The 12117-nt window shown below is 34.4% G+C and overlaps 1 protein-coding gene across 1 annotated transcript; it reads left to right on the top strand.

Moving 5' to 3' along the window:
* Positions 1-284: 284 nt before the first annotated feature.
* Positions 285-11443, top strand: Yeti (yeti). The gene is made up of 4 exons (XM_072539552.1): positions 285-688; positions 1083-1361; positions 4089-4311; positions 11111-11443. Exons 1-4 carry the CDS (start codon positions 502-504, stop codon positions 11217-11219), a joined length of 798 nt encoding a protein of 265 aa, XP_072395653.1. The 5' UTR covers positions 285-501; the 3' UTR covers positions 11220-11443.
* Positions 11444-12117: the final 674 nt, after the last annotated feature.

The raw sequence follows: 12117 nt of genomic DNA, 5'->3' as shown, positions 1-12117 counted from the left end.
TCAGGTATATAATATTGATCAACAATAGAATTATTTAAATTGTTCTATTTTGATGTCTTTCATTTTGATTTGTTTAGGATATGTATTGTTTCTTTCTATTTTGCTATATAATAAAATTATAACTAGTGTTTGTTGTCAATTTCTTTCTTAAGTTACATTTTACATCTTACATTTTTGGATATAACCACAGAACACATATAAGTTTTGTCAGTTTCAAATGAAATCATTTTGTCATTTTATTCTTGTTCTGTGAATTACACATGCACATGTTTAGGATCTCTTTTTCCGGTTTTAAGCATAGCATGTCAATAATTAATTTATACGTCAAAAGTTTGTGTATGTTGTTGATCTCTCTGTCTATGTGTTAAAAGCCATATTCATTCAAATACCAAGCCAGTTCAGTAATTTTAATTTTAAGGAAGTAGCGCAACCAATGTTTACAAAACTTATTAGGTACTAAAGTTGCAGTACTGTTCCTTGTATAATTAATTATAAAGAGATATGAATAATGCTGATTTACCAGATGATAGTGATTCTAGTGATGAAGACTATGTACCCAATGAAAAAGTAGATGACTTACCTTCAGAAATTGACGAGGATGATTCAATATCCGAATCCGAAGAAACATCCGGAAAATCTTCTAGAAAGAAAAAGAAAAGCCGTAAGAAAATTGGAAAGGAAAAAATAGGTAAGTAGTATTTTTGTTCAAAATTACTCAATCATTACTAGCAAAGTAATCTTCAACACTACCGGTATTTCATAAACTTGTCTTTATTATGTTAATATTATCTTTAAACTACCGGCCGCAACAATCGTCAATTTATTTGGTAGATCTCAGGGAATAGTGTATATGAAGATATAATTAATTATACTCCATGTAATTATTTAGTAATAATTGTTTAAAACAACTATACCTACAACAAACTTTATCACAAAAATATGAAATTAATTTTGATTTTTATCTCATAGAGAGGAAATAAAATAGTAATAAAATAATAAATTATATAATTTATTATTTTATTACTAACTAAAGTACTTATATATAAATTATATAAGTTTTATGAAAATGTAAATTGTTTTAGAAAATAAAAATGAAGATATAGAGGAAACCAAATCTGAAGAAACAAAAGCAAATGTTGATGATCTGTGGGCAGATTTTGTTAAAGATACAGGTTTTAAAACAAAAGGCAGTATTAAATCAACCCAACCTACATCTTCAAAACCTAAGGAAAATGTTAGCAAATCAAGTAGTTCTTCCCAATCGTCTAGTACAGAATCAAAGCCTGCTAATAAAGTTAAAGTCACACAAATTTTTGAATTTGCTGGTGAAGAAGTTAAGGTTGAGAAAGAAGTTAGTGCAGGTAATTTTTGCAAGTATTTTATTAGTAAAATTTAATTTCAGTCAAAAAAGTTTAATTTATATTTACCTTTAATGATGAGTTTTATCATCTGTTCTAAGGCTTTTTAAATGATGTATATGCCTAACATTTGAGCTAGTTCTAAAGTAGCTAGCCTAGAATTTTTTCTATATATATGGCATTTAATATTTGTGCTACTTTGGAATTTTGAGTAGGTATGCTTTACATGTATTCCAAATTTTGAATTTTCTTCTTTCTTAACATATTCTGAGCATAGAAGGTTTATTTAGGTACAGCTTGTATCAAGGAGATTGAGCTACATTCTATCTATTTATGGAAAAACATAATTTAAACGTGCGTTACATGTATTTTAACTATTTTTACAGTTTTTGTAAACTTCTTTTAATTATGGTAGTTCCGGTTGTTTAACTATGTGTTCAATTTGCAACAGTTTTCTTATTTCATAATATTTTGTCATAGTTTAGTAAGTACCTATGTATGTAGTGTTGCTGATAAAATAACAATTGATCGAAATTAAGTACCTCATGGTAGTAAATTTATGGGAAGTTCTACGGAGGCTGAAGTTTTATGTTAGCAACACCTTTAATACATGGGTAGAAAGGAGATACAGACAGCTAGGTGATTTATACACCATCATCTATATCACGTCTCTAAATGCTGCCAGGAAACTGATCATGGGCCAGAGCCATTTCTGACTATGGCCTATGGGATGGCAGTAGAAACTGTATAAGCTATGGCTAGCAAGTAAGGTGAAAGTTGTGAAGTAGGCAACTTGGTGAATACATTACTGTAGCCTGTGTTGTCATCCCTAAATATAAACAGGTAGCTCATTTATAGTCTTGTTGTGGAATGCATGTAGAGACCATACAAAGCTGTGTTTTGGTAAGTAAGATGAGAGTTCGAAAGCACTGGAGATATGCAGTTTTCGAACTTCGCCAGTGCTAGTGTTAATGCCACTGAAGAGCTTGTGTTTCATACCAATCACCAAGTCAAGACAATTTAGGTGGTTCAGGCAGCAACAAGTCCCTTCTCATTATATTTTGTTTTATGCCAACACTTCAGACCTTTTAGCACATGCTCATCCAATATAGATGTGGCCATATGTTTGAACAGATATATTTTTCTGTGAGACTTTTGTTGTGTTCAGATCCACACTTTTTTTTTCATTGCCATGTATTCCTCGACGACCTTATGCCGATACTACTAAGGCACTGTTTTGTTTTGCCAGTATATTGAGTTCTAGGCATTCCCATACTAGTCTATAGTACCCAAGTATTCTATGAGTCTATTATCCTTTTCTGGAGTACCTGAGTTTATGTGAAAGAAGACAAATCATATCTGCCCTATCCTAAATGATGAACCCTCGCTGCTCAAAATCTCTTCCTGATTTCCTGCTAGTCCAGTTATTTCAAGTATTGTTACGTCCCATTTGTTTATGTTGTATATCTTCAACAAGACATGGAAGAGGAAGACCAACAATTAGGACCCTCAATAGAGACTATGCCAATGTCTCTAAAGGAAGCAAATATTAAGAACGCGGATTCAAGGCCTCCCCAAACAGAAGTTTAAAATATCAATTCAGATGTCTAAGTTCATTCAAAACAATCTTGAAAACGAGTAATTATATATAAAACGAGCGGTTCTAATTTATATAAACTATTTATTTATACAACACAATACTCTCTTAAAAACTCCACTAACTAATAATAGCGCTCCATATGTATATACCAAAAATATCATTCGAGAATCATCTTTAGTAATCCATCTCTATTTATTCATTACCAATGCATGCTTCGTCGTACCTCACCCGCTATCGAGAATATTTTTGTGTATGGGTCGTCATTGACACATTATACGGAAAACGCTATTATGTTACACTGCTCCCCTCATAGATCTGAACGTCCCGAGCAGCAACCCTATAAGAAGGCCCAGGATGGCGGAATCTACAGGACTGTCCAGCTCTGCATAATTCCTTCAAGAAGGAATAACAATCTACTGTCTATAAAGGACACTCTTCGGGTTAATGCAACACACAGTAATTCGTACGCCGGTTTCTCGGAAGATCACTTCAGTCATGCTTCTCACAAACTTCCAATCCAGATTTTGTAGTGCCTATCTTTGGTAAAACCAAATTCTTAATATCAATTACACACGATTTTCTTCAAATTAGTTGAAGCACGCTATATGTTCTCGCAGCTTGTCTTGTATTTAAAAGACATCCTGGCCCCCATATACAGCAAATATCAAGGACCATCTCTTCTAATCGCGGTACTCTTCCAACTTTAGGCTGTTGATTCTTTAACTCATCCAAGCGACCGAACTTCTTATTGAATACGGACGAGATTCCTTTAGTCATCTCGAGTACTTGGGCAACATAGCGTGTTATGGAGACGTTTTCCGGAACATTAAAAAGCTCCTGATGAACTTCTGCGGTCACGCCGAATATAGCACTCTTTCTTTCAACATAAATTCACTAAAACTTTTAACAACTTCTTAATTCGGTATACTACGTTATTCTTCCCATTGCCTTTGCAGTTTAGGAGACAAGCCTAGTTTTTCCTAAGTTTTTCGTTATGATATTTTCAATTAAAATTATTTGTAAGTAATTAATATTAAATTTACTAGAAAACACATCTTTACACTTTGAGTTCAATTCTTTGATCCTTTTTTTGGTACTGCAACGTTTTTTATGATTTTTTTGGATTTTAGATTCAGCCGAAGCTCGTTTATTAGGAACACATACTGAACAAAGTGTTTCTAGTGGTAAAAGTAAAAGATCTGCTGGACTGAGTGGCATAGGTAATGTTCTGAATCAACTCACTAAAAAGCCGAAAATTAGCACATTAGAAAAAACCAAATTGGATTGGGATAGCTATAAAAGGGAACAGAATATTGAGGAAGAATTACAGACTTTTAATAAAGGAAAAGATGGGTGAGTAGTATTTTGTGAATGTTTTAATATGAGCATAATGTGTGTATTCATTATAGTAGGTTTTAATAGAAATGGTTAGACCAACAAAAGGACAAAAATACTCTATTTAAACTGAAATTTTCAGAATGTAAAATTATAAAATACAGTGTGTTGGAGTATATAGCTAGGAGGATCTTTTTCTATCAGGTCATCTTTTACTCTTGAGATATATATTGATAAGCATTTGTAAAAAATTTAGTTATTTGAATAGTTGTTGGTAGTGTTTAAGAACAATATCAAATAAGTATTTTTTAAATTAGTTCGAAATGTTATACGAAAGAGTTCCCCAAAATGGGAACATTTGTAATAAATAAAATATTTTACACAATTATTTAGTTAAAGTGTGTCTTGAGGTACTAGAAAACAGATATTGTGTATTTAACAAAAAATATATAAGGTCAGAAATAGACATTTTTGAAAATGTGCAAATACTTTCTTTTTAAAGGAAGGTTGGGTAAAATGGGGTACATAGAAATATTAGGTTATTTTTTAATTAAACATGTAATGAAGTATTGAACATTATTAAACAGTAGGTACAGTATAACAGTATGAACAGTATTAAAAAATAAAAAACAAACTATAAACAAAAATCGCATATAAAAGTGTCGTGTACATCTCGTTGCAAAAATACAAGCTTCTTCGTCTTCTTCTTCCTCGTCTTCATTAGAGGATGTATCAGAATCTTCAGCCTGAATCTTTTTACGCTTATTTTGGGTAGACAAACCATTTATTTTTGTTTCATTTACATGGGCAGTGGCAGGACTGGTTCTCTAGTCTTTCTTTTCTGTAATAGATTATCACTGGAAGTCGCAGATTTTTTATTTTTGTTGAAAAGGTCGTTTTTGTTTACCTTCTTGTCTCTCTTTGCGCTCCTGTTCTTCTGCCTCTAGTTCAGCCTTGTATGGTGATGATCTTAATATGACAGTTTTACCTTTCCTCTTGTCACTATTCTTTTTTACACGCTCTTTTTCTTGGGGTAAGTGCATCAAAACTTTTGGTGAAAGCAGAAAAGCATTTGGGCAACATAGACCCACCTGTTGAACTAGAGGGCTCAGGAGAAGCTTCTTAAGAAGGCGCTGTTCCACTTGAAGAACTAGAGTGTCTGTTCTATTGTTTGTGGTGGTGGTAGTAGTGGCGCATGATATCTGCTGCTCAGAATTGTGGTTTGGTTGTTCCGTGGTATCTGAAAATACCTCAAACAGGTAATCAGGGAATACATATCTATTTAAAGGATACATTCCTGTTTTTTTCAAATCCCTTCACTGCGGTTTGAACATTAGCTGCCCTTGAAAAAGCAGCATTGATTAATTATCCTATTTGATAAATTATAACATTCCTGCCAGGGTGATTAAGCAACTATTTTTTAACCTCTTGTTCATAAAAGGTACTAAGTGGTGCCATCAACCATCAAATGAGACATCGAGCGGTTGTAATCAATGTATGGTGTGTGGTGGATAACACTAAACTTTTTATATGGTAACTGTGACCATCAAGAATAAACAACACTGGTTTTTGAGGTCCAAGATTAGCAAACTCAATAAACTTTTTAAACCATACAATAAAGTTTTCCTTGGTAATCCACCCAGTCTCATAATACACTGCAGATAAGCCTGGTGGGGCAGCACCCATCTATTAAGAGCGGATTTGCTTTCTTAACCTTAAGATAAACAACCCACTTGCTTTTAACCATGAAGAGCAAGGATTCTGGAAGGCTTGTTAGGTAAAATCATCCGCGGTCAATCGGATCTCTCTTCTGTGATTAAATTGAAAAATGATTAAATTAAAACGCAATTAAGGCGAGGTCAAATTCGACAATTACGCCGCTAATATTTGTTTTCAGATGATTCGGCAAAAACATTGAGAAACAAAATAGCTTCAGGCTGCTGTCACGCCATCAGCAAGGGACGTATCAAATAAATTTTTATATATTTAATATTCGTTATTTAAGGGAAAAAATATACACAAAACAAACATAAGCTTCTAACTCGACTACTGACTGCAAACTGGTTAGTACTAGTTAGTAGGTAACTAAGAACACCCATGAGACGTTCGGCGGTCAACTCCCCACTTTATTATTGACATTTTGAATGTCCCCATTTACCCTGCGTCCGCGTTTTAGGCAAATCTCCTCTACTTCAAAATACAAGTGGTTCAGGATCGTATCTTAAATATCTGCCTGTCATCAGATGCCACCAATCACGCATCTCGATGTGCATCGCCCTTCCTTCTGGAACAAATAATTAAATTTAATTGGTCGAGAAATGAAAAAGTTTCATATAAAAGTTAATTTATCTTTAAATATGGGACATTTTCGGATCTCAAGTGAGTCAAGATAGTACAGTGTACAGTGTGTGTTTTACCCGTGTAGGGTAGCTCCCTAGAGCACTTTGCTCGAAGGGCTCTGTTTCTTTCTAAGACTCTGAAGCTGAGTTTTTTTCTTCTTAGAAAGAATGTGTTTTATTTCCACCACCTAATAAAACCATAATGGCATTGTCTCTTCAAGATAATGCCACAACAAGAGCGTACCGGCCAACTACGCAATATTACACCATATTGCGCAATAGTTGGACAAATTAATAAACATAGAAACTTGCACCAAGTTGCAATCAGTTTTTCATACGTTTATTAATTACACCGGAGACGACATGCCAAGGGCACACTTCAAAAAACAACTCAATTTATTAAGTTGTGATACATATTGGAGAGATCTTTGATATCGGTCTTATTATTGATAGAATTTTGATCTTTCTTTATTTGAATCATCTCCAATACGCATTTTTTGTTGTAGTTCTGTTCTTTTTCAAAAATCTGTACATTTTCTGAAAATCAAAGAAATGGCTTTTCTAGAGAATGCCTGGCTAAGGCTGTAATGTTTAATTTGTTGGTTTGTACACGATGTTTGTGTACAACAACTCTTCTATGTAGATACTGGTGGCTTTACCCAATATATGTTGAATTTCAGTCTTTACAATTTATTGTATCAATAACATCCGATTCATCTCATGATCTTTATTCACATTGGATTTAAATTGAGATGAACCCTACATTTTGTTTGAAAGGCCACGTTCACCGTCAAAATGTCAGGTACTGGTTTGATACAAATCCTCGTTTGTTTCGTGAAGGTCATACACAATTTCAGGAAAAGCTAAATGTACGGACATAATCACAAATCATCCACAATATTTTCAACAAGACATCATTTGCCAGGAAGACGGGGCTTCGTCTCATGCAAGCAGAGACTGAAATTATTTAAACACAGTTTTTCACGAACAGTGGATTGGACGACGTCAACCCTTAGAATGGCCACCTGCACCACTGGATCTTGTTCCATTAGACTTTTTCTTTTGAGGTTACCCAAAGTTCAAGATATATCAGACAAATCCACAAACCTTTGCTGATCTACTTGTAGGATGTAAGAGATGTGAGAATGTAACAACATAACTAGAGAAATTTTACAGCATCTTATAGAACAAACAAAAAATAGGTTATACTACTGTCAGCAGGTGAATGAAGAACACTTCCTTCTTTGTGTGCCGTGCTTGTTTTCAAGCGTTAGCTATCGTCTCATTAACAATCAATCAATCAGTTTATAACGTTCTACGCCATCTCCATTTATTTCAGTCGTTTCAAAGATTTTCTTTAACTCCCCTCTCCCTTAAGTCTTTATCGATTCCTTCTCTCCAACTTAATCTCGGTCTACCTTGCTTTCTTCTTCCATGCGGTGTCCAGTTCAATACTTTCTTTGGTATTCTGTGTTCATCCATTCTTTGGATGTATCCATACCATCTTAGTTGATTTATTCTGATGTTCTCTGTTATTTTCCTGCTTAGCACCCATAATTTCTCGTATTCTTTCGTTTCTAACTCTGTCTAATCTTGATTTTCCAGCCGCTCTTCTCCAGAAGTCCATTTCTGTTGCTTTTAATGCTTTTAAGTTTTTTCCTTTCAGTGGCCATACCTCACTTCCATATGTAACAATGCTTTTTATAATGCTGTTATAGATTTTGGGTTTTTTTTGCTTTGGAGATTGTTTTGTCCCACAGTAAACTCTTTAATTGCCTAATGGCTTGTCTTCCCTGGTTATTTATATATATACAAGGATTTCCACAGTTTTCACTGTATTCCTTCACTCAACCGTTTTCTCCAATTTTTCCTGTTTAGCCAGTCCCCTTCCTGTAGGTTTCTTCTACTCATTGCTTCGTCCACCTCATCTCTGAAAGATCTTCGGGGTCTGCCTCTCTTTCTTCTTCCTATCGGGCTCCACTCTGTTATTCTATTTATCCACCGATTTTGGTCTGCTCTTCTGACATGTCCGTACCAGGTTAACCTCTTCTGTTCGATGTAGTCTATTATGTCGGAGTTCATGCCCATTCTCCTCTTAATCTCCATGTTATTTATCCTATCTCTTCTCGTTACTCTGCAGCTTCTCCTTAGAAATTCCATCTCTGTTGCTCTTATTTTGTTTTTGGTTTTCTTATTTATTGTCCAATTTTCACACCCATAAGTGAGGATACTTCTTGTCATGGTATTATATATTTTTTTCTTTGTTTTCATGCTGATGTTCTTATCCCATAGTACCGGGTTCAATTTTCGTATGCAGTCTCTTGTTTGTACTAGTCTATTTTTTATATCTTCCTCCGTTGTTTCTTTGTTTGATATTATGAAACCTAAATACTTATACTTGTCTGTTCCTTTGGTTTGTTTACCTTCGTCTATTTCCAGCTGTTTTATTTCTGTATTCTCCGTTGTTAGGTATTCAGTTTTCTTTAGGTTTATTTCCATCCCATTCTTTGTATATTCCTGCTCCAGTTTTCTCATCATAAAACTGAGGTCATCCTCGTCTTGTGCGATCACTATTTGGTCGTCGGCAAAACTTAGCGTATATAGATATTCGTTCCTTACTGGTATACCCATTCCTTCGCACTTTCTTTTCCATGGTTTCAGGGTTTTTTCCAGGAATATTTTGATTTATTTCTATGTGTAATTTCTTCGTCTAGTTTGCCATCGTTGGTTATTTGCATGCCTAAATATTTGTATTTTTGACAGTGATTTATTTCTCGCTGTATTTCTTCCAAGATTAGATTTTGTTGAACTGCCCCAATTGACATGTATTCAGTTTTCTTGATATTTACTTCTAGCCCCATAGTTCGTATTCTTCGATAAGTTTACGGGTCATATATTCGAGGTCTTCATAGTCTTGGGCCATCACTATCTGGTCGTCTGCAAAACTCAATGCTTACAATATTGCGTCGTTTAGAGGAATTCCCATGTTTCCGCATTTTCTTTTCCACGTCTTCATCGCTTGAGTCCTTTGCTGATAGTGCAACCCTTGGATACCTCCTGACCTTTCTTTATTTTACTTGTGTTGTTCTTGTAGAGGTCTTGAATAGCCTTGATTAAGGTTACACTAATATTTGTTTTCTCGGGAGCTTCCCAGAGTTTTTGTTGTGGCACATTATCATAAGCTTTTTTAAGGTCCACGTAGAGCTGATGTATTAGTTGATTTTGTGCTACTTTTCTTTCGATTAGCTGGGTAACAGTAAACAGATGGTCAATAGTTGATCTACCTGTTCTAAAGCCGGCCTGTTCTTCAGCCTCCATATTACAGAATCTATCTTCCATTCTCTTTTTGATGAGTTTTCTGTAAACTCTCGAGATGGTGCCAAGGACTGCGATTCCTCGATAATTGTCACATACATCTTTACTTCCCTTCTTATAAGTTGTTGTGATAAACGATGTCCTCCGGTATACTCTCTCCGTTAATAAATTTTTGGTAAAGGCTTGCTAGCTGCTTATATAATTTGATTGTACCGTACTTGAGTAGCTCAGGTGGGATATTGCCTGGGATTGGTGATTTTCTATTCTTTAATGCTTGGCATACTCGTGCTACTTCTTTGTCGTCAATCCTAATTGGGGAAGCTATTGTATGTACTTGTACCTTCCATTAACAAGCTGATGAAGTGTTTCTCTGTAGGCAGCTAGATAAAACAATTCCTCGACCTTTCGATCTGTTCATTGTCTAATGTTAGGCATCTAGGACAGTTGTTTTCTTTCTACACAGCGTTTTCCTTCGATTTTGCCCCAGATGATCAACCGGAATAAGCGTTATTTAGGTCCTCTCATTATAAGCCTGAAGTCTCATTTTGATGATGTTGATCAATTCTCCCTCGTTGTGCATACTCTCTAGCACACGTTCGTTACGATATGTGTTCTGTCCACGGGATTCTGCGCATGCGATGGTAACACCAGAACCCGATAATGTCTGATTTATTAAAACTTTTTATGTTGTCCAGGTTTCACATCCATAGAACAAAACGGACCAGACATACCACTTCAATACTCTTAGACGTGTGGTCAATGACAAACTTCTACTGTACGATACAGAGACAATACAAGAACATTTTGAACACCTAATAAACTAAAATTTTGAGTTCTTATTATTGAAATTTATTAATGGAAATATTAACAGTTAGAGAATTTCTTGGAATCAGATTTTGATAACCTTTCAAGTAAAGTGTCACATGATCCCCTTTGCTATGATGGGGGTTCATCGAAATACCGAAACTTCGATGCCGTTAGATATTAGAAGAAGTTTAAAAATCGTCTTGTCCGAACAATTTTATTTTATCTTTAAAAAATAAACAATTTGACTGAGAGGGGTAAAATATTATCCTCTCAGTGTCTTTTCTTAATTTGTTTTTATCAACTAGTAGTAATATAGTTGTATTTCTTTGATGCTGATCTAGTTTACTTCATTTTAGATATTTGGAACGACAAGACTTTCTACAAAGAACAGACGTTAGAAGATTTGAAATTGAAAGGGACATCCGCGAAGTTGAAAGGAATAAACGATTCAACAGCGCACTATAAGCAAATTAGAGCGCCGTTCCAAAGTTAACTTGCAAGAAGCGGGTTTTTGAAAGTTGAGAGGCAGTTTATTTTGTATGCATGCAACTTTAATTTTTTTTTATATCGTGATTTGAATAATTTGTATTATAAACTACTTTATGTATGATACTGTACTCTAGTTAGGTACTAGTTTAAAAAAAAATTCTGAAAATAAAGTGCCAATACTTCAGAAAGATAATAAATAATAGTGTAGCATCTTTTTTATCCCGTTATATATCATAAACATTTCATAAGGTTTTTATTTAACACTTTGAAAATGCATTTTAGATTTTCAAAAGAGAATAAACTTAATCCAATTGATTATTTACATTGGAAATTGCTGCTAGCGATATCAAGTGTATCCTTTTTTAATTCCAGACATTTCAATGGGAATAAGCCACAATTAAAGGTTAAAGTACGTTTATTGACGTTTCAATTTCCACTTCCACTAAGAAAGAGAACGATTTCCGAAGTGGAAATTGAAACGTCAATAAACGTACTTTAACCTTTAATTGTGGGTTATTCCCATTTAAATAGTATTTACTTTAAAATGCCACAAGAAAATAGCTTCAGAACAATATCCAGACATTTCGTTTCATCTCACACAAAGTGAAAATAATTATTTGGGCATTTTAACTAAGATGTGTGGCTAAAAAAATCGAATGTTCAAGTCTATTACGCGTCAGATTAAGATTAAGGGAATTCGCATCCCAGCGAGAGAACGTTTTTCTTCACTTTTCTTTAGAACTGTATGGATTAAATGGAAGGAGGAAAGTAAGGTGTTGAGAAATATTCCAATTAAACTGAAAGACAAATTCTATAATTTCGCCTGTAGACCAGTCATTACATACGGCACTAAATGTTGACCCGGTAATACGAA

The sequence above is a fragment of the Diabrotica undecimpunctata genome, chromosome 7 (assembly GCF_040954645.1).
Source record: "Diabrotica undecimpunctata isolate CICGRU chromosome 7, icDiaUnde3, whole genome shotgun sequence".
Lineage (NCBI taxonomy): Eukaryota > Metazoa > Arthropoda > Insecta > Coleoptera > Chrysomelidae > Diabrotica > Diabrotica undecimpunctata.
The sequence above is the reverse complement of the archived record's forward strand: the minus strand, read 5'-3'. Positions and strand labels throughout refer to the sequence as shown.